Genomic DNA, 20,662 nt, shown 5'->3' on the forward strand with positions numbered 1-20,662 from the left:
GTTTAGGAGCTCGCTCAAAGACACACAGCTGGTCCCCTGTAGGGCCCAGCACAGAAGTGCTCAAGGAGGCAGCTTGGCTAATGGAAAGCCTTTTTAAAAGTTTAACGTGCTAAGCTAAAACTGGGCTTCTCGAAGTCTCTCCCTGAGAGACAGACGGCCTGGTACAGGGGCCTCTCCTCCCTGCCTCCCCACTGGCCCTTGCCAAATGGGAAAAAAGCCACCATGTAGAAACATAACCTTTATTGCACACGGCGCTGGGTCTTTTTTCATAGAAAAAGGTATCAACACATAAGCATCTGCAAATTGAAGCAACTCCTGGTTTTCTTGGAACAGTAAAATCGCATGCAGTGTCTCTGAGTTGGGATTTTGGTCTTTGTCAAAACCACCTAGATTGGAGGGAGGGTGAGTAGGAGGGAAAAATTGCTGAGCCTTTGTGCCTCTGTCTCAAAATAAGGTGAGAGAAATATATAGATATATAGCTTGTCGATGTGTTCCTCTCTCTATATATATGTATATATCTCTCCACACATATTTTGTGGGGTGGGGAATTTGACTTGCACTGTCAAATTCTTTGTGCCCTGGCTTCATGGAGAAGAAGAAAATAGTTTCATTTGTACAAAAGAGTTCTATGTACAAGCGTTCATGACTTGGGGGTTGTCTTTCCCTTGTTGGTCGGTTTTCATCTGTCAATTTAATATAAATAATGCAGGAAATCAGCCCAGCTGGTGTGTGACGGCTGGAGGTGCAGACAGGTCCAGGTGGAGGGCCACTCTTCTGGTTGTGTCCCTACACCAGGGTGTAGGATTTGGAGTAGGCCCCGGCTCCCTGCTTCTGAGACCTCCCTACCCCTGATGTGCTCATCTCGAGAAGTGAGTCCCTGGAGCCCCCCATTTTGGTGTGTGGGCCCCCGGCCCGCGGAGGCTCAGTGCTGGGGGCCGGAGGGGCGGCACTGGGGGCAGCCGGGGGCTCAGCAGGGGTGGGACCGGGTGCCGGGGGCGCCGTGCCAGCTGGGGGAGCTGGCATGGCCAGAGTCCTCTGAGGTAAGGTGGCTGTGGCGGCGGCCCCCGGGTGCGGGAGGCCCAAGGGCTTGCTGGCAGGGTCCAGGGTCAGGTGGCGAGCCTGGGGCTGGTAGGTTCGAGCCAGGTTCCTGATGGAGGCCTCGCGGGGCGGGACCACGGGGCAGGGCTCCCGCCCGTCTGCCTTTCGGAAGAAAGCCTCCGACTTGGCGTAGAGGGGCAGGTTACAGTAGTCACCTGGAATGGAGGAAGCAGGGCGTGTTAGCGCCAGAGGCCTCTTGGAACCAGCGGCCAGCTTGTTTCCCCACCCCTACCCCTCAGTCTTCTCCCTGACCTGGCGTAGGAGTCCCTCCACCAGACAGGCAGTAAAGAGTCGAGGAAAGATGAGTTACTTGGCCTCTCTGAGCCTCAGTTTTCTTATCTATGAAATGGGGATAATCATATTTCCCTACAGGAATACTGTGAGGAGGGAATGACATAAAGTAAGGAAAGCGCTTAGTACAGTGGCTGGCGCACGGCGATGCTCAGTAAATTGATACCCATTGTTAATTGATCACTATAGCCGATCAGCTTCAGCTGGTGAAGAGCTCATTTCTAAACAGGGATGTCCTAAGAGCTCTGGCTGTTAGAAAGCATTTTTTTTTTTTTTTTTTTTGGCCATGTCGCGTGGCTTGCGGGATCTTAGTTCCCCGACCAGGGATCGAACCCAGGTCCATGGCAGTGAAAGCGCCAAGTCTCAACCACTGGACCGCCAGGGAATTCCCTAGAAAGCTTTTCTTTACTCCGAGGAGGAGAGGAATGTCACTCCCTGTCACTTCCCCACATTCAGCCCGATTCTGTCCTCTGAGGACCCCCAGAACAAGGCTTTCCCCTCTTTCTCACCGTGGCCTTTCAGACATCTGAAGTCAGCTACGTTTCCCCGTCCCTCTCCTTCGTCTCCTCTTCTCCAGGCAGAATGTTCCTAATTTCTTAAAGTGCCTCCTCGGGACAAGCTTCTAGGACCCTCACATGCTGATCCCTCTGCCCTGCGAGCACCCTCGCCTGTGCATGTGCCTCTCTCCCGTCCACTGTGCCAGGCACTTTCCTTAGGTCATCTCGTTTAGTCCCCACAGCCCCCTGCATAGGTTAATACCTGCCTGCATTTTGCAAGTGAGGAAACTGAGGTTCAGAGAGATTAATTTGCCCAAATTCACACAGCTACACAGGGAGGGGAAGTCATTCAGGGCTGCTCGTCTCCTAAGTCTTTGTAATTTCTGTTACCCCAGGCTCTTCTCTAGATGACCCTGAGCCCCTAGGTCAGCACGGCCACTTAGCAAGGCCAGTGCTGAGCAGACCAAATTGCCTACTTTGACAGCCTGGGCCTTGAACCCCGTGGCCCTAATGTCTGCTGGGGGGCTTCCCTGCCCCCCTCCCCCTGGTTAACCTAGACCTGCCCTGCTGACCCCAAAGGACATATGCTCTGGCCAGGCCCCTGGAGTCAGATGGTTCCCAGTCAGGCTAGGTCATTGCCCACCATGAGGTTTGGCCACCACGGGCTGAACTGCCAGGATTGCTCCTTTGGGTTTAGATTAAGTTCAAACAGTATTGAGACCAATGGCCACTGGGCAGCTGACCCCATAAGCAGTCTCTTTCCATCCTGGCATAGCTTCAGATTAAGGGAATGATCACTACTTAGTGAGAATCTACTATGTGCCAGGCACGTATATCATTTCTAATGATCCTTACAACAATGCAAAGTATATGCTATCAGTTGCATTTTACAAATGAGAAAATTAAGGCCGGAGAGGTTAAAGGACTTGCCCAAGGTCACAGCAGTATTAAGAGGTTAAGCCAGGATGTGCGCCCTGATCTGCTTGCTCCCAAGTCCTTGCTCTTTGCACTACCCCCCGCCTGCCAAGGAGCTGTGCTGGGCTGGCAGGACCCAGGTGCAGTTAGGGCTAGGTCTAGCCAGGGCTCGTGGGGTTTGGGGGCAGGGGACACAGCAAGGGAGGTGGTCTGAGCGCTCACTCTTGTTGGCCCGGTGAGGGATGGGCACAGCCACATTTTTGCCCCGGTCGGCATCCTGGGGCTTGGGTGGGGAGGCGGTGAAGCGGCAGATGCCAGGCTCTGAGGGTGTGCTCATGGATGTCATGCTGTCAGCGTTCTCGTTGGTGCCTGTGGTCATCTGGTCAGAGGAGCTGTCGGAGATGAAGCATTCGGTGATCTCAAACTTGGCATGCTGCAGTTGCTCCTCCAGCTTGGCATGCTCGTAGGCCCGGGCCAGCTCCTCGTAGGTGGAAGAGGCGCTCTCAGTGGACACCATGCTGTTCCGTCCTTTGTCTGGGGAGATGGAAGGCACAGAGTTGAGGGGAAATGAGTGGCACCCCCCATATTCATTGCAGCATTATTTACAATAGCCAAGACATGGAAGCACCTGTATGTCCATCAGTGGATGAGTAAATAAAGAGTATGTGATATATATATACACACACACACACACACATGCGCACGCACACACACACACACACACACACACACACAAAATGAGATATTACTCAGCCATAAAAAAGGAAATCTTGCCATTTGGGAAGATATGGATGGACCTTGAGGGCATCATGCTAAGTGAAACAAATCAGACAGAGAAAGACAAACACTGTATGATCTCACTTATATGTGGAATCTAAAAAACCCCCAACAACAACAAACAAAACCCCCAAGCTCACTGATACAGAGAATAGATTGGTGGTGGCCAAAGGTGGGGGGTGGGAGTTGGGCAAAATGGGTGAAGGTGGTCAAAAGGTACAATCTTCCGGTTATACATAAGTCATGGGGGTGTAATGTACAGCATGATAACTGTAGTTAATAACACTGTATTGAATATTTGGAAGTTGCTAAGAGAGTAGTTCTTTAAAGTTCTCATTATAAGAAAAAATATTGTAACTATACATGGTGATGGATGTTAACTAGACTTACTGTGGTGATCATTTTGCAATATATTACAAATATCAGATCATTATGATGTACACCTGAAACTAAAGGTTATACGTCAGTTATATCTCGATAAAAAATAAAGTGGGTTTATGGGGAAAGGGTGTAAATGAGATCAGACTGAGCAGTTCCCCTACCCATAAGCCCAGCAGCCATCTGAAAGCCTGACTATGGAGTGGAGCAGGCTCACAAGATCCTGCTCTCTGCCTGTGAAGGTAGTGGTGGTGGCAGAAGTGGGATATTTGATGTGCTGCCTAATGAAGGGCAGAACATCTTTCATTCTTGAAAATAAGCATCATCCTCTGAGCAACACTTAGCCTTTTCTCCAACAAACATCATGTGTACCATTTTCTCTGTTATCTTTTGGGAGAACAAAATGAAATCCTTGACCAAGCAGAGCTCTGCTAGGTCAAGTGTTTTTGTCATAGCCACACAGTGAGTCAGTGACCAGCTGGAAATGAAACTGACCTGTGCCTTGGACTCCAACAGCTGGTAGGTAGGAGTTGGGAAAACCAATGGTGGAGATGGATAATGGGGGAGCTGGAGGACGGTGAGCAGAATGAAGGCAGGTCCTTGGGCTTACCTGTGTCCTGGGAGAGGCTGGCACTGTAGCTGTCACTCTCGGTGACAGTGACACCATGCTGGGAGCCCACAGTGCGCCAGTCGGAGGTGAGGGTGCGGGCGGGTGTGGAGGCCTGGCACTTGGTCAGAGTCCACTGGCTTGAGTACCGGTTCCGGGTGCTGTGGGCTGACTTTACATTCTTCCTGGACACTGGATCTGCACAGAGGAAGCAAGAGCTAGTACCCTCCAGCTGCAGGCATTCAGGCTTGGACAGATGGCATTTACCAGAAAGGGCAGCAGGAGCAAGGGAGGAGGCAGAAGCAGCCACAGAATCTCCCCTGGGAAAGCTGAGTGAGCTGCCTTTCCTGACCACAGAGCTATCTGTGGAGAAGGAGAGTGGCAGTGTCGGGCACTGGGCGGCGTCCTAGTCCTCCCCGGCCACCCTGTCTTTTCCTTCAGCCTGGGAAGAATGTCACCTCATCTCCTGCTGCCTCATGACTGTCCATTCATTCCCTACAGTCCTGGATGTATTCTATGCCTATGTCCAGAGTCACAGTGGAAGATGCAGAAGGCCCTTGGAAAGAAAGAACAACTAACCCTCTCAAAACTTCTAGGTAAGGAAACTGAGGCCCAGAGAGATAAGATTAGTGACATGCCCAAGGCCATAGCTAGTGAGTCTATAATCAAGGTCTCTAGACTCTAATTCCAGTGCTCTTTCCCTTCTTCCATGCTGCTCCTCCCTCCTTTTTAAAAAAAATGTCACCTCTGTCTTATGCTGTGCCCACGAAACCCCGTGTGGGAGGAGGGCTGTCTCCCCAGGGATAATGCATACTGGTGCCTGGCCGGATGTCAGACATGTCGATGAGGGGTCCTGTGCTCTGGATGAGGGCTGGGTGGTGCAAGGAGACACCGGTGCAGAAACTCTGAGGGTTGACAGCTTGGCTGAACTCAGCATCGGTCACAGGGATGGTGGCCTTGTCATCTCCTGGGGGAAGAAGTGCAATCAGCAGCAGTCCTTCCCTTTGGGCACCATCTTTGCTCCCCAAATTTCTCTTTGTCTTTATCCAACAATGAAACCAAGAAAGGTCAGGTCAAGTCTTCCCATCAACGGAGGAGGAAACCTAGTCCTTGAGAGAAGCTGCAGCGAGTTCCTAGGTTGTTGAGTTGTTGACGGGGCTGCTTCTGGAACCCTGGGCACTGTGTGAGGACTGGTGGTTGCCCTTCGTGGGATGTGGCCTGGGGAAGCACACTCAGCAGGACAGAGAGCTCATGGCACCTGTCACTCACCCAGCTGCTTGATGCCCTCCTTGTCCTCGATGAGTAGCTGGACCCTGGGGATGTCAATGTGTAGCCGTGGGCCCTGGGGTGGCCCCTTCACGGGGGTGTCAAAGCTTCGGTTGTTCTTGCTGTGGAGAGAAGTGTTGGAGGAGGGTGACTCAGCAGTCATAACAGGTTGGGGGAGGGGTTTTGCAGGAGAGTGGGGTCTTAGAAACCTGTACCCTGAAGGGAGGAAGGGGGAGGGGAGGAGAGAGGAAGCAGCTATGTGACACCCACCTTATTAACATTTCTGCCAAACTCTTTGCATCTGCAAAACAGTAGAGAGAGGGGACTGAGTGAGAATGGAGTCTGAGAAGGACGAGAATTGGAAGAGGCATGGGGAACAAGGTGGGAGAACTTCCTAAAATGCGGCCAGGGCTTGTCTCCTGGGAAGAAATATAAGGAGTTCTGAGACAGTCCAAAACATAAGGTCTCACTGCTCCCAGTTCAGGATTTGGCTCAGTTCTGCTTTCTTTTCCTCAGATTTTTATCTAATAGGGAGATCCTCCCCAAAGCAAAGGGTATGTAAAGTGCTCCATCAGCTTCCTGAATCAACTCTAATCAAACAAAACATCATAGCAGTCTGGAAATGGGCATCAGTGGTAGGTCTATCCTCAGTTATCTGTTGGGGAGAGGAGAGAGTGGGGAATGAAGTAGAGGGGGTCAATGGGTATCTCCAGATGACATCAACCAAGAAGTTTCATTTCCTTCTCTAGGACATCTGTCCCAAAAAAGTCCATGGATGGATTTGAGGGTCACTGCTTTGTCTCAGAGGAGCCTTGAATAGGTTCAGGACTGTCAGGTTAGGAATTGATAAGAGAGGAGAAGCAAAGGACCCAGGTAATCCACTAGACCTCTGATAACTGAGAATGATCTGTTAGATCAAATCTAGCTTCATGAACGAATTCAACCATCTATCTACCCACTCATCCATCCATTCATTATTGATCTCTCCACCTGTCAATCCATCCCACCCATACATCATGCATTCATTCAACTACCCATCCATCCATCCATCCAGCCAGCCATCCACTGATCCAACCATTCCTCCATTCAACCATCAACCCATCCAACCATCTAATCATCTGTACAACCATCTGTTCAACCATTCATCTAATTATCCATTCATCTATTCAACCATTCATCCAATCATCCATTCATACAACCATCTATCCATCTTATCATCCATCTGTCCATCCAAGTATCCACCCATCCATCCATCCATCCATCCATCCTTCCATTGATCCAACCAACTATCGATTTAACTATCAATCCATCAACCATCCAATCTTCCATCCATCCATCCAACCATCCATCCATTTAACAACCATTAACCACCCACTGAACCATCCTTTCTTCTACCCAACTCCTAAACAAACACCCTAGGCAGCCTTAGTCATTCCCTCTTCTGTGGTATTATTGTGCCTTGGCTGTGAATTCTGTAAGGGCATGGGCTGTTCCTTCTTCATTCATCTTTACACCTCCAATGTCTGGCAGTATCTACAATACAGCAGATACTCAATAAATATTTTCCAGATGTGTGAACAGACATTTATTACGCAACTAGTGAGTCCTGGGGAAATCAAGGTAAATCAGACCCATTCATGCCAGACTATGGTAGCAGGTGTTGGGACAGGGGATGATATTAAAAATATTTAGCACCTGACAAGGCATGGAAACAGCTCAGTCAAACCAGAGCAAAGTCCTAGAGGCCACTTGGAGGTCTACTCTTTAGTGGCTGGGTCCTAGGAAAGTCTCGGGGATCCTATATGAGAGAATGGAACACCCAGGGTAGAAGGGAGCAACATCTATTTACCAATCAACATGGAAATGTTTAAATATTTTAACAAGCAATATGGTTTTACCACTGTGTACCTCTAAAAGTCAGCCCTGGTGAGGGCAGGCACAAAGTCCTGGGGGCATAGAGGAGGAAGCAGTGAACAACTAAGGGGTTTCAGAAGGCTGGAGTGGCAGCTCTCCCTTCAAGGGACACGGGCACTCTCCCTTGTCCAGATGGTGCTGTGAGCCAGTGGAAAGTGGCCAGCGTGGCTGAGGGTCAGCACTTCCTCCCAGGAAGCCCATAGGAAACTCGCCCACCTCGGAGTCGCTTCAGCCGCTTCTCTTTCCTCTTCTTGCGAACGATGAAGAGCAGTGCCACCCCCAGCGTGGCCAGGATGACCGGGCAGCCAATGGTGAACAGCTTCTTCACATCGTCCCCCTCGCCTTGTGCAGACTTGATGGGCGGGATGGTGCCTGAACAGGGGTGAAGAAGGGAGTCAGTTGTCCCTTATGAGTTGAGTGCTATGCAGAGTCTCATGGGCAAGGTAGCCCTTGGACCTCCTTTGCTGCCTTTGGTCTTACTCTGATCTCTACTTCCTGGTGCAGAGCCCCAACTCTCCCCTCTGCTCCCCCTAATTCTGGTCCCATCAGGACAGCCATGAACAGTTGTGTAGTTTTTATACTGCATATGATATTAATGACTTCCTTTTAGAATTTTCCTAAAGTCTCTCAGAGATAGTCTACTCTGCTTGTTGGAGTTCAGTGTTCATTTCTAGAACGCTGAACTTAGATTCCCACATCCAGCTGGTAAGGTGGAGGGGGATGGTGAGGACCGTAGGAGAGAAAAGTCAGGGAAGTGGGATCCTGTGCTCTCTTCCCCAGATGGAGGCAAAAGCCACTAAACACCCTGCATTCTCTCCCTGCTCCCCATCCCGTGGGCGAAATCTGCTAACCTTGGGGGCTGCAAGGAGGCAATGTTGAGTTCTCCTGCTGACATAGCCTTCTGCCAAGCCCCGAGGCTTGCTTGTTTCAAAACCTCACTTAAGAGTCATCTCCTTCATGAAGCCTTCCTTGTTTGAGCCCATCCCCTTCCGATACCACTTTTATTCTGTTTCCTTAACACATAGGTAGACTCAATTTAGCTTGTGACAGCTGGTCCCTATGAATTCAGCCCTCTATGTGCTTAACTGCATGTGTGTGCATGAGTGTGAGGTGCCCCTATGTGGCAGATACCAGTTAGTACTCACCAAACATCCGTGTGCTCATCTACATTCCCCAGACTTCCTGGCAGTTAGGTTAGAGCCATGTTACTAGTTCTGGACAACAGAGTGCGACTAGAAATGATGAGTATCACCTCCTGGCCAGGGCAGTTAGGAACTGCTGTTTCTTTTTCCTCCCTCTCTCGTTGGTGACCACGGAAGCTACATGTTCAAGATGGCATAGCTAAAGATGGTGGCCAGCCAACCCTCACAAGGTGTTATGAGAGCGAGAAACAAATCTTTATTGGATCAAGCCATGAAGCTTTTAGTGTGTACTTGTTACTGCAGCACAGGCTACCCTGTCTTGGCTAATGTACCATCTGAGCAGAGGGTTCTTATAGGGCAGGACCGCAACTGCATCTTTACCTCCCTCTCATCTCTTTTTTTTTTTTTGCGGTACGCGGGCCTCTCACTGTTGTGGCCTCTCCCGTTGCGGAGCACAGGCTCCGCACGCGCAGGCCCAGCGGCCATGGCTCACGGGCCCAGCCGCTCCGCGGCATGTGGGATCCTCCCGGACCGGGGCACGAACCCGTGTCCCCTGCATCGGCAGGCAGACCCTCAACCACTGAACCACCAGGGAAGCCCCCTCTCATCTCTTTGAAGCAATGGAGAGCAAGGGTTGCACCTTCAAGGGCCCTCTGTCTTTAGCGTTACTGACCTGCTTGTCTGCCTATCCATGTGTGTTGGTCACAGGTATATCTACCCACTTACCTGTCTACCCGTCTGCTGTTCCTTGGCCTGTCCTTTGCTTGCTTATTCACCTGTCCGCCTTTGTCCCTGACTATAGTCCTGCCTCTTTTCTATATGCGTGCCCATCTCTTTACATGTCTGCCTCTCTGCCAGCTTCCCTGGCAGCACCTTGCTCCAGCCCTGCCCACCCTTTCCGACTCACTGCCATCGTAGTCCAGGGTGGCGAACTGGGCGGTCTCGTTGCCGCAGCCAGCGCTGTTGCAAGCCCTCATGCGCAGCTCGTACCACGTGGCCTCTCGCAGCTCGGTCAGAAACACCTCCCCGGACCTGTTGGCGCGCAGGCCCTGCCAGGCCCAGGTGCCCTTGGGCCGGTACTCCAGCACGATGGCTGTGATGGGGCAGCCTCCGTTGCTCCAGCCCTGCAGGTTAAGCCGAGCGTGTGTGGAGTTGATGTGGGTGAAGAGGTGCTGCTCTTTGCTGAAGGAGGGCTCTGGGGGGCCAGAGGGAGAGAGAGGTTAGAGAGACTGGGAAAGAGTTCCCTGGGCAGCTGGGACCACAGTGGCTACGGGGGATCGGTGGGAGGCGCAGATGGGAGTAGGGATGCTCCAGGGGACAGAGGGGGAGGAAGAAGAGGAGGGAGAGAAGGACAAGGAGAGAAGGGCCTGGCCAAGGAGGAAGACACATGCAGGAAAGAGGAAGAGGTGAGCCACCCATCTGCCATCCCACCGCAGGGAAGCGGGGCCAGTTTCTGCTACCGTGACTCATCCGATGCTGCGGTGATGGGAACTAGGTGGAGTCTCCCCTTGAGTCTCCATGCTCCCCTGTGCCCTCCTTCCCTACCCCAGCAGCCTTCCACCCGCCCTGGGCCTTACCCCGCCCGTGGGTCTTGGCCTCGATGATCTCACTGATGCGCCCGGAGCCCACGCTGTTCTTGGCCGCCAGCTTCACCTTGTACCAGGTGCCGCACTTGAGGCTGTCCAGCCTGAAGGACCGCTCGCTCGAGCTGACGAACACATCCTTCCACTCCTCGCTGTTGTCCACCGAGTACTGCAGCACGAAGCCTGCCCGGGAGGTTTGCCTGGCTCAGGTTGGGCAGGGCAGGGCCTGGGGTACCCCAACAGGCATCATGGGGCTGGGCGCCGCAGGGGGCAGGGGGTGCTTTGGCCACTGGGAGGGGGTGGATGCAAATTCGATGCAAAACGGAAAGGCCCTTGGGTGAGTCGTAGGGCTCTCTCCTGTCAGCGCTTGTGTTAGGGTTGAGAAGCCAAGGTGGGGAGGGGAGCAGAAACCGGAGCTGTGAGGCTTACAAGGGGTCCTGTTTAGACCCTGCTTCTCCATATTTGGTCCCCTGGCCCCGAAGCATCAGCACCACTTGGGAGCTTGTTAGACGTGCAAATTCTCAGCCTCCGCTCCAGACCCCCTGAACCAGAATCTGTGCTCTGACAAGATCCCCTGGTGATTCACATGCATGTTTAAGGTGGAGAGGCACTACCTAGAACATTCGTCTACTGTTACAGATGTGGAAACTAAGGCCCGGAGAAGAAGACAGGCTTCCCAAGAAAACAGACTGCCTCAGGCTCGCACAGCTCACCAGTGGCAAGGAGGGTGGGTGTTGGAAAGCCCAGACGTCTAGGCTGGTATATTTTCCGGGGCACTTGGGTAACTTCCCTGTGGTCTGAATCGCCCCCCCCATTATTTCCCAAGCATTATGAGGACAAGCAGGGGGAGTGAGCGAAGCCCTTCCTCTGCCCCTGGGCCCAGAATTCCTTCCCCTGCCTCCCCCCTCCTCATCCAGACCCCTCTCACCTCGGATGGAGCTGCCCCCATTGTCACCTGGAATCCAGGTCAGGGTGATGGACGAAGCGGAGGTTTTGGAGACAGTTAGGCGGGGTTGGTCCGGGGGAACTGTGAGGGGAGAGCCACCAGCCCGCACCAGAGGGTTAATCTCTGACATTGGGGTGGGTTGAGGGCGAGGGGCTGGCTGTCCCACCCTCTCGGTGCCACCCTCACACTTGCTCATTCTCCTCTCTAGCCCTCCTGCCCCCGCTTCCACGGGGACCCTCTGATCCACCAAGGGTCGGTCTCCCCAGTGGCGGGTCTTCTTCCGTTCGACAACCCTCTCTCTCACGCGATGGAATTCCTCCATCCCTGTCGGCACCGGAGCCCCACCCGCCTCGCAGCGTCTCACCTTGCACCAGAAGGTTGACGATGATGGTGTCGAAGCCCCCAGTGTTGGTGGCTGTGCAGGTGTAGTAGCCCGAGTCCTCAGCCTTCACTGCGCGCAGTAGCAACGTGCCATTGGTGTGGATGAGCCAGTGCCCATCCATGGACACGGGGATGGCCGAGTCTTCGCTGCGGGGGTGGGGGATGGGTTATAGCAGGCATCCCCTCCTCCGGGGGCCTCCCCCAGGTCTGCAGGCAGTTGGAGCTGGGAGCAGTAGGGGGCTGGCTCGGGGACCCTGGATTCTTGGGCTGTTACTCAGTGCTTTCCGGGCATATCCAGGAATCTTGGCCTCTTCCATCACCCAGGGAAGGGAGATCCTTGGCAGCCGACAGAGGGGAGCCAGGGAGGTCAGGCCTGCGTGTGAGAGTGGTAGCCGTGTACCTGGCTGGGCCCCTGCAGGGCTGGAGGTGACTGAGTCGCTGGAAGGGAGGGACATTGGTTCTCTTCATGGCTTTTCTGCTGTGCCCATCCCTGGGGGTCACCTATCCCTGCGGGGTCCCGCACACACCTGTCCTTGGTCCACTTCACGGCAGGGGCTGGGTCTCCCACCGAATTGCAAGGCAGCCGGACATCTCTCATCCAGGGTGTTGTCACAGTGCCCCCAAAGGATATGATCTTTGCTGGGGCTACAGGAAGGAAAGGATGAGAGACACCCCACTTTTACCACCAGCACCGCACTGGCTCCCCTTTCTCAGGGCTCCTGAATTTACAATTCAAGTCCTCTTTCCCCTACCTGACCGCTACCTTGGGCTTGGGGTGTGGGGAGAGTCCAGGAAATTTCAGATGTGAGTCATTGATACGACAAGCGTTTATCAAATACCTGTTTGGGCCAGGTATCACAGGAGGCTTTGAGGGGCCACAAAATGAATCAGATCTATTCCCTGTCCTCAAGTTGCTCGCCATCCAAGAGGGAGGCAGATACTTAAAAAAATCATTAGGGTGAAGAATACTATGGTAGGGGTAGAGACAAGTAACCCTAGGAGCAGAAAGAAGGAGGAATGAACTCCGGCAATGCAGTGGTGGTGGAGGCGAAGGCCAGGGGCGGCTTCTGGAATTGGCAGCTTTGACTTGAAACTTGAAGGCTAAGAAGGAATTCACCACACAGAGAAGGAAAGGCATGTCGGAAGGGGGAACGGCACTGAGTAGAGGCACGGGGGCCTGAAACACATGATGGGTGGGAGGATTCTTTGGGGCGACCAAAGCCCAGGGTGAGTGAAGAGGGGGCAGCAGAGCCGGGGCCAGAGCGGTGAGCAGGAGGCAGGAGGAGAGCGAGCAGGGCTCTGCTGCCACCTCAAGGAGGCTGGGCTTCCCCTTGAGGTCACGAGGAGGCTTACAAGTAAGTAGTGGTATGTTCAAAGCAGAGTTTTAGATAAATCCCTGGCTGCTTGCAGAGGATGGTTTGGTGGAGGTGATCTTTTTTTTTTTTTTTTTTTTTTGCGGTACGCGGGCCTCTCACTGTTGTGGCCTCTCCCGCTGCGGAGCACAGGCTCCGGACGCGCAGGCTCAGCGGCCATGGCTCACGGGCCCAGCCGCTCCGCGGCATGTGGGATCCTCCCGGACCGGGGCACGAACCCGTGTCTCCTGCATTGGCAGGCGGACTCTCAACCACTGCGCCACCAGGGAAGCCCATGGTGGAGGTGATCTCGCAGGATGAAGACCAGGGACAAGACGGTGGCTGGAGTGCAGGCGAGAGGTGATACTGGGTGGTGGAGAACAGACTAGGGGCTCAAGGGAAGACATGCCAGGACGTGGAGTCTCCCTAGTTTGGGAGGTGAGAGTGACTTCCAGGATCCCAGCTGGGACAACCAGATGGGTGCTGGTGCCCTCGTGGAGTTGAGGCCCACAGGAGGAGGAGCAGGGTAGGTGGGAGAGCCGGGAAGATTCTGCTCATGCTAAACCTAGGGGACGCCCACGGGCGTAGCTGGGAAGCAGGTGGATATAAATGTTTTGGAGCATGAGAGAGATGACTGGACCGCACTGATGTGCACTCAGCAGCAGACTGACTGAGGTCACCAGGAGGGGGACTGCAGATTGACAGAGGAGTGGCCGAGCCCTGGGGTCCCCAACATGCAGGCGCAGAGGAGGAAGGCATGTCCCCGGGGAGACAGGAGCGCCCTGAGGACCCTGACGCACAAGCGGCATCACGGAAAGCAAAGGGAGGCAGAGATGCCAAGGGCCCAGCGAGAAGGTAGTCGTGTCGGGCACCCTGGAGATCTCCAGGCCCAGGGCTGAAAGTGTTAAATTAACCAAGCAACCACATGCTTCGGGGGGACACAGTCAGCCCCACTGAGCCACGGGACCCTTCCTGGGGAGAGGGAAGATGTAAGGTGGCTGAGGAAGCAATGCTTAGAGCTTTGGGTGCAGGGAATGGAGGTTCCTTTCCTCTGAGGGCAGCTGCCTGGGGAGGACCGCCGGGGGCCAGAAAGACGTGGACTGGACAGAGGGGCCCAGCGAAGACAGCCTCCATGGCGGGCAGAGAGAAGTGTTGGGGGCCTCAGGGATGGCGCCAGGGGCTCTAGAGATCCCGTTCTAGACCCAGTTCTGCCCTGTGGCTGGGACTGGCTCCTGTCCCTCCACCTCCCAGGGCTGCTGTGAGGACAGAAGTGCGTGATGTTCACATTCGAAGAAGTACGAAGCCCTCTGGGAACATGTTCCATTTGATTTCCACAGGGGAAGGGGCCGGCCTTCAGCCATGCTCTGGGCCAGCGCCAGCTGTCCTGCAAGGCTCGGAGGCCCTGGGCCCCTTCCCTCCTGAAGGAGACAAGTCCAGAAGAAGGGCTGGGTAGCCCCTCTGGGAGGAGGGGCCAGGGGAGGTTAGACACCTGAGGCCGTGTGGAAAGAGCCCTGACTTGGAGCCAGAAGAGCTAGCCCACCACTCTCAGCTGTCTTTGCAGACCGTGCCACACCGGCCTCAGAGTGTCCACTGGAAAATGGGATGACAGCCCCCGCTGGCAGGGCAGCTGCGGGCCCTCCGTTCAGTGCCCGCTGACCCTGAGTCCAGGGAGGGTCTCAGCCAAAGGAAGCTGGTCACCCCTGGAGGGCGGCTGGGCTGAGGCAGGCACCAACCACCCGAGCCCTGGTCCTGGGGCCCCAGGGCTACAGCGACAGGTGGCTGTGGGACGAGGGAGGGCCCAGGGAAGCCCAGGGTCAGAGTAGAGGCTGGAAGTCTCGGGCCTGTGTGGCTAAGTCCCATGCCCCAGGGTTAGCGCAGGGCAGGCGGCCCGGCAGCTCCGCGAGGTGGCCTCTGTCTCGATCTTGGGCTGAGGCCTCAGAACGGTCATTCCCTGTAAAGTGGGGGTACACGTGCCCCCATGCCACACTTATGCCCAGGCCAGGGGTTCAGCGGGGCACCCCCAAGAATAGACATGGTCTTATTCACCCTGCGTGCCCCATCTCGCCCACAGTCTCCTTCGGCATGCCCCCTGTAAATGTCTGTTGGCTGAATGAACCACCGATCAGTGGGGTCACCGCTGCCTGAGGTGTCCCGGCTTTGGAAGGAGGGGGCCGTCTTGGCAGCTCTCTGCGCCGTGGAAGCAGTGTACCCCACCTCAGTCCTCTTTGGAGGAGCTGAGCTGGGCTGGAGTTGGGAGCTGGGGACCAGGGTGCATTACGCCCAGCGCCCCTGGCTAGCGGTGCTGCCTCGAGCCTGTTGTGAGGCTTTCTGGGAGTCAGGGGGCAGCAGAGGCCCGGTCTTGGTGCGTGCAGGAGGGAGGCGGGCGGCCGGCCAGCCCCTTACAGCCAGGTCACCGACAGGGTGGAGGGAAGACATCCCCTCCCGGGGGAGAACCGGAATTCTAGGCGGGGGCGGCTTCTGCCCTCTGCCGCAGTCCCAGGCTGCTCACCCTTGCCAGCAGGCTCGATGGTCACCTTCTCGCTGCCGTTGCCCCGGCCGGCAGAGGTGACAGCAGCCACCCACAGCAGGTATTGCTGTCCTCGGTTTAGGTGGGCGATCCGGTAGAAGAGCTGCTCCGGACTCGTCTCATACTCGCTGGGAGCCTGCGGGGCAGAGGGCAGAGGCGAACACATGCTGAGACCCAAGTCCCCTGGGCCTCCACCTCCGCCTCCAGCCTTGCTGGGGGCCCTGGGCTCAGAGGAGGTGACGGCCGGGTTGGGGGCCGGGGAGGCAGGATCCTGCCTAGTCCGCCCTTTCCGGTTTTGGAGCCACAGTGAACAGAGTTTGCCCTGGACTTGGCACGGGGCTCGGCCCTGGGAGCTGACGGGCCTGCTCTGGTGTGTTGCTGGGTCAGCCTCAGTTTACCTCTTGGACTGATCTAGGCGCTGGCCACTGTGGCTCCAGGCCAGGAAAGGTGAGTGTTCTGAGTGAGAGATGGAGGAGAAGGGAGAAGCGGGGAGGGAGGGTCTCAGGAAAGCCCTGAGTAATGGGAGTCTCTGGGAAGAAGCTAAATTACTACATTTGCCTTATTAGGGCTGTAGACAGGCTCCCCCAGCCTGTCCCCACTCAGAGTCACCTCCCAGCCCTGCTGTCTAATTACTGCTCCTTCATTCCTCCCCCCTCCCCACCACCTCTGGCGGAGGAAGGGGTGGGAGAGGGAACTAAGAAACCTTCAGGGGGCAGTACTTTATTAATGATGATTAGTGGTATAGATCACCATATATATATTTGTAGGTTATATAAATCTATAAAATTTTTTTAACCAAATGACAGTTTTGACAAGTTGCCAACAAAACAATATCGGATCCCAGTGGTTTTACCAGTTGCTTTGATGAAAAGATTACGTTGTCTTGGAAACCAGAGGCTCAGATATTGAAATGAATTTGAGAAGGAGCTTTTGATAAGCGCTAGTTTGCAGACCTCCTGTCAGCCCTTTCCCTGGTGCAGGCGGGATGGGGCTGACTTTCATTTTATTTTATTTTTTGGTCAGCTGTGGGGAAGGGAAAGCAGGACAGCACCAGGGCCTCTTTGACATCAGGGAGGAAGTCTAGGGAGGGGGAGCAGCCCCGGAACAGATCGGGGGCCCCCAAGGCCAGAGGGAGCTAATAATTAGTTATCTCTGCAGTCACGGGATCCTGCACACACACGCCTACATGCACACGCTCACACGCACACGGACATGTAGACACATTCACGCACGTGCTGAGGGACAGACCTCCAGACAGATATGGGGTCACAGAAGGACATTCTCTGTCCGCCATGGGAGGGCTGAGGGGCCCAGTGACTTACAATAGGAGAAAACATCCTTTCTGGCCCCAGACTGTCTGCAGGGAGATGCTCGGGAGAAGGTACAGGCATCCCCACAACACACACAGAGCTCCCTGGCAAACTCCTCCTCCTGCCTCCCTGTGGAGATCTGGCCTTGAATCTAGGAGGTCCCTGAAAGCCACCCTGAGCCCTAGTAGTTGGGAAGTCCTCTCAGGCTGCAGCACTGGGGGACCGTGTGGGTATCTGCAGGTCATATCTGAGCACGAGGCAGGGCAGGGCAGTGGCTTTGATACCTGCTTGCCTCACTTGCTATATGATTCACAGTGTCTCCCATGGTTTCTGGGGCCTCAGTTTTCTCTCCTGCACACTGAGAAAGCAATACAGCTCGGCCTACCCTGTGTGGTTACAGTGAGGCACATATGAGGCAAGGGGTGTGCAAGTCTTTCGTAAAAGGGGAAATGGTCTTCTCCTGGCACATTTTTCTGTGAGGGTGGAGGTGTGTGTGTGTATGCATGTGTAGAGAAAAGTTGAGTGTACTTGCTTGTGTGTGTCAGTGTGTACCTGAATGTACATTTGTGTCTACACAGGGCAGGAATGCTTTGGCTTCCCCCTGAAGGCATTAGCATATTACCCAGATCCTGGGTGCCTTCTTTTAACCTGGATTCCCCAAGAATGTCCTGAAATCACTTTCAGAAATAAACAACTCTACTCCCAAATAAAGTCCCAGTGAATCAAAGGTTAAAAAAAGGTAAAACTATGAAAGAAGAAACTATAGGTTAATATTTATCTGTCCTAATAACAAAAATAAAGGCAAAAATTAAAAATGATTTATAAATTTAAATTATACAAAAAGAAAACCTACAGTATAATAAAAACTAGAATCAAAGGCAAGCAAATACTTGAAACATATATGATCAAAAATGGTTATTATCCTTAATATGTAAAGAGCACTTACAAATCAATAAGAAGAAAACCATGATACACCCAAATAAAAAATGGACAAAGGACATGAATTGACAATTACCCAAAGATGAAAAAAACTGCCAGAAAACACATAGCACTAATCAACCTAACTAGTAATCCAAGAAATATAACTTAAAACAAGACCTCTTTTTAAAAAAATCCCAACTGTCAAAAAAAGAAAAATATATAACACCTTGGATTAGTATGGGCACAAGGAAGAAGTATATACTACTTATAATGCTGTATAAGAAGTATAAATTGGCGCAAAATTTCTGAAGAGTAATTTGCAAACGTGTATGCAAACCTTAAGAATATTCATACTCTTTGTGACCCAGGAATTCCTATAGAAATTTAACCTAAGAAAAAAATAAAACGTGTACATAAAAACTTTTATGAAGAACTCTCAATGAAACATTATAATGGTGAAAAATTAAAAACATTAAATATAGAATAATTGGGGGGCTAGCTAAATAGATTATGTACATACAGATAATATTTTAAAAGAATACTTGATGTCATGGGAATTCCCTGGTGGTAAAGTGGTTAGGATCTGCGTTCTCACTGCCAAGGGCCTGGGTTCAATCCCTGGTCGGGGAACTAAAATCCCACAAAAAAGAATATTCGATGGTGTGGGAAAGTCCCTTCATATGTTACATGAAAAATGCAGATTATATCAATTGTGTAAAATTTTATTTTAATTTTGTAAAAAAACCAAAACAAAACCATGGTATACGTACAGATCAAAGACTGGAAGATTATACACCAAAATGTTGCCAATGTTTATCTTTAGGGAATGAGAGTACAAGTAATTTTTACTTTCCTCTCTATATTTTATATATTTACAGAATTTTCTACAATAAAATTGTATTATTTTGATAATCAGAGAAAAACAACAAGTGTATTAAATTGTTTGGTAAAATTTCTAACAGGACTCAATGCAGCTCTGGCCAGCCCTAGGGTGTAATTCCTGGGATCCTGCACCATATGTAGTTTCCCTCATCTATTCTGAGGATTCCGCACACACAAGTTCATACACTCCAGTATGTACACACACAGACTCACGTGCATTTGCCTCTCACCCCACACTCACTCTCACAGTCTTGCACCATCACACGTCCACGAGTGTGCCCTCACTCCTGGAGCTCTTTCATAAATGAATTTGTGATGCAGTTGTTTGGAATCTGGAATATATTTCTGCAAAGCAATCGTATTACACAATCACACGTGGTGGTTAGGTCCCCTGGTCCCTCGTTCAGCCCAGTCTCTGCCTTGCAACATGGCTGAACTGCAGTTCTCATCACACTAGCACACCTGCCCCACCCACCATGGGACAATGTCTGATGGGAAATCTCCCCAGGAGAGAGGAGGTTCCTCCATGCTCGGGGCATGAAGAGGAAGGAGGGAGGGTCCCCAGGTCTCCAGCAGCAGGAGGAGGGCATGGGGACCAGGCACTCTGCTCCGGAGCCTGGGACATGTGTCCCCAGCCAGTTGACTGGGCATCCTGGAGCCTGAGTTAATGAGGAGGCTGCGTTTCCAGATACCAATCCCTTTGAAAGACTTCATTATCAGAGGAAGTAATGACCATACAAACCCAAGCTGGGGAATGAGTTCCTACCCTCTCATCAACTTATGAAGGGAAACTTGCCCAACGTCTAAGGCTTTACAATTGCCAGGCTGCTAGTAATTCATTCATCAAACACGTATTCTGTGACGATGATGTTCCAGGCACCATGTTCCACAGCTGGGGACCCAAAGATGAATAGATAGATGCTGCCCTTGTCCTCACAGGGCCCCTCAGACCAGTACGGGAGACAGGTGAGTGAGCAGCTGTCAGCGAATGCGTTCAGCGTGTGCTAGAGGATGAAGAACACGCCATGGGCGGTAGGATCAGCGGGGGCAGAGGGCTGGGGGGTGAAAGGCAGAGCGGCTGTCCAGACGGTGACAAGCCGAGTGTAACAAGAGCCTAGGATGTGTGTGTGTGGGAGGGGCAGGAGGAGGGGGCAAAAGGGGCAGAAGACGTGGCTGAAGATGTTGATTGGAAAATTGGCGCAACCCCCCAACAATGGCAGGGTGTTCTCAACCTAACACCTGCAGACCCCGTGATCCAGCAGTTCCTCTCATAGGCCCAACAGGAACGCATACACAAGAGCACCAAGAGACACGGACAAGAGTTTTCACAGCAGCACCATCTGTAATAGCTCCAAACGGAAAACTACCCAAATGCCTATCAACGGATAACACAATGGATAAATAAATTGTGATACACACACGTAATTGAAAACTATACAGAAGTGACAGTGAGCGATCTCTAACCACACAGAACAATATGGATGAAATTCACAAACTCAAAATAATGTTGGGTCAAAGAAGCTAGGCAAATGGGGTGTGTGTGTGTGTGTGTGTGTGTGTGTGTGTGTGTGTGTGTGTGTGTGTGTGTGTGTGTGTAATATAAAGTACAAAAAGAGGCAATGCTACTCTGAAGTCAGGATGGTGGTTACGCCTGCAGGGGGAGGGTGGTGACCTTCTGGGGTGTTGTCCTGTTCCCTGCTCTGGGAATCCCCCCTTCTGCATACTTGGATGTGTGAAAATTCATGGAGTTGTATAGTCATCATATATGTACTTTTCTGCATGTGACGTAGTGGCTGTGAGGATGGAGAGGAGGGGACGGAGTCATTGCAAAGACATTTCTGGGCTTCCCCTCTGGTAATAGAACTCTGGCCTAAC

At 52.7% G+C, this 20,662-nt stretch overlaps 1 protein-coding gene across 1 annotated transcript in view; it reads right to left on the minus strand.

Annotated features, from left to right (window-relative positions):
• Window positions 1–225: 225 nt before the first annotated feature.
• The window catches only part of DSCAML1 (DS cell adhesion molecule like 1), a 342,760-nt gene continuing 322,323 nt past the window's right edge, over window positions 226–20,662 (minus strand). The window contains exons 21-33 of the mRNA XM_004273352.4: window positions 15,657–15,810; window positions 12,323–12,440; window positions 11,779–11,942; window positions 11,397–11,495; window positions 10,463–10,651; window positions 9,793–10,080; window positions 7,960–8,115; window positions 6,100–6,130; window positions 5,833–5,951; window positions 5,378–5,530; window positions 4,567–4,761; window positions 3,024–3,335; window positions 226–1,253 (exon numbers count right to left, since the gene is read on the minus strand). Of these exons, the coding sequence (XP_004273400.3) occupies window positions 787–1,253; window positions 3,024–3,335; window positions 4,567–4,761; window positions 5,378–5,530; window positions 5,833–5,951; window positions 6,100–6,130; window positions 7,960–8,115; window positions 9,793–10,080; window positions 10,463–10,651; window positions 11,397–11,495; window positions 11,779–11,942; window positions 12,323–12,440; window positions 15,657–15,810 (2,445 nt within the window). The 3' untranslated portion in view covers window positions 226–786. The remainder of the gene's footprint in view (window positions 1,254–3,023; window positions 3,336–4,566; window positions 4,762–5,377; window positions 5,531–5,832; window positions 5,952–6,099; window positions 6,131–7,959; window positions 8,116–9,792; window positions 10,081–10,462; window positions 10,652–11,396; window positions 11,496–11,778; window positions 11,943–12,322; window positions 12,441–15,656; window positions 15,811–20,662) is intronic.

The sequence above is a fragment of the Orcinus orca genome, chromosome 8, assembly GCF_937001465.1.
Source record: "Orcinus orca chromosome 8, mOrcOrc1.1, whole genome shotgun sequence".
NCBI lineage: Eukaryota > Metazoa > Chordata > Mammalia > Artiodactyla > Delphinidae > Orcinus > Orcinus orca.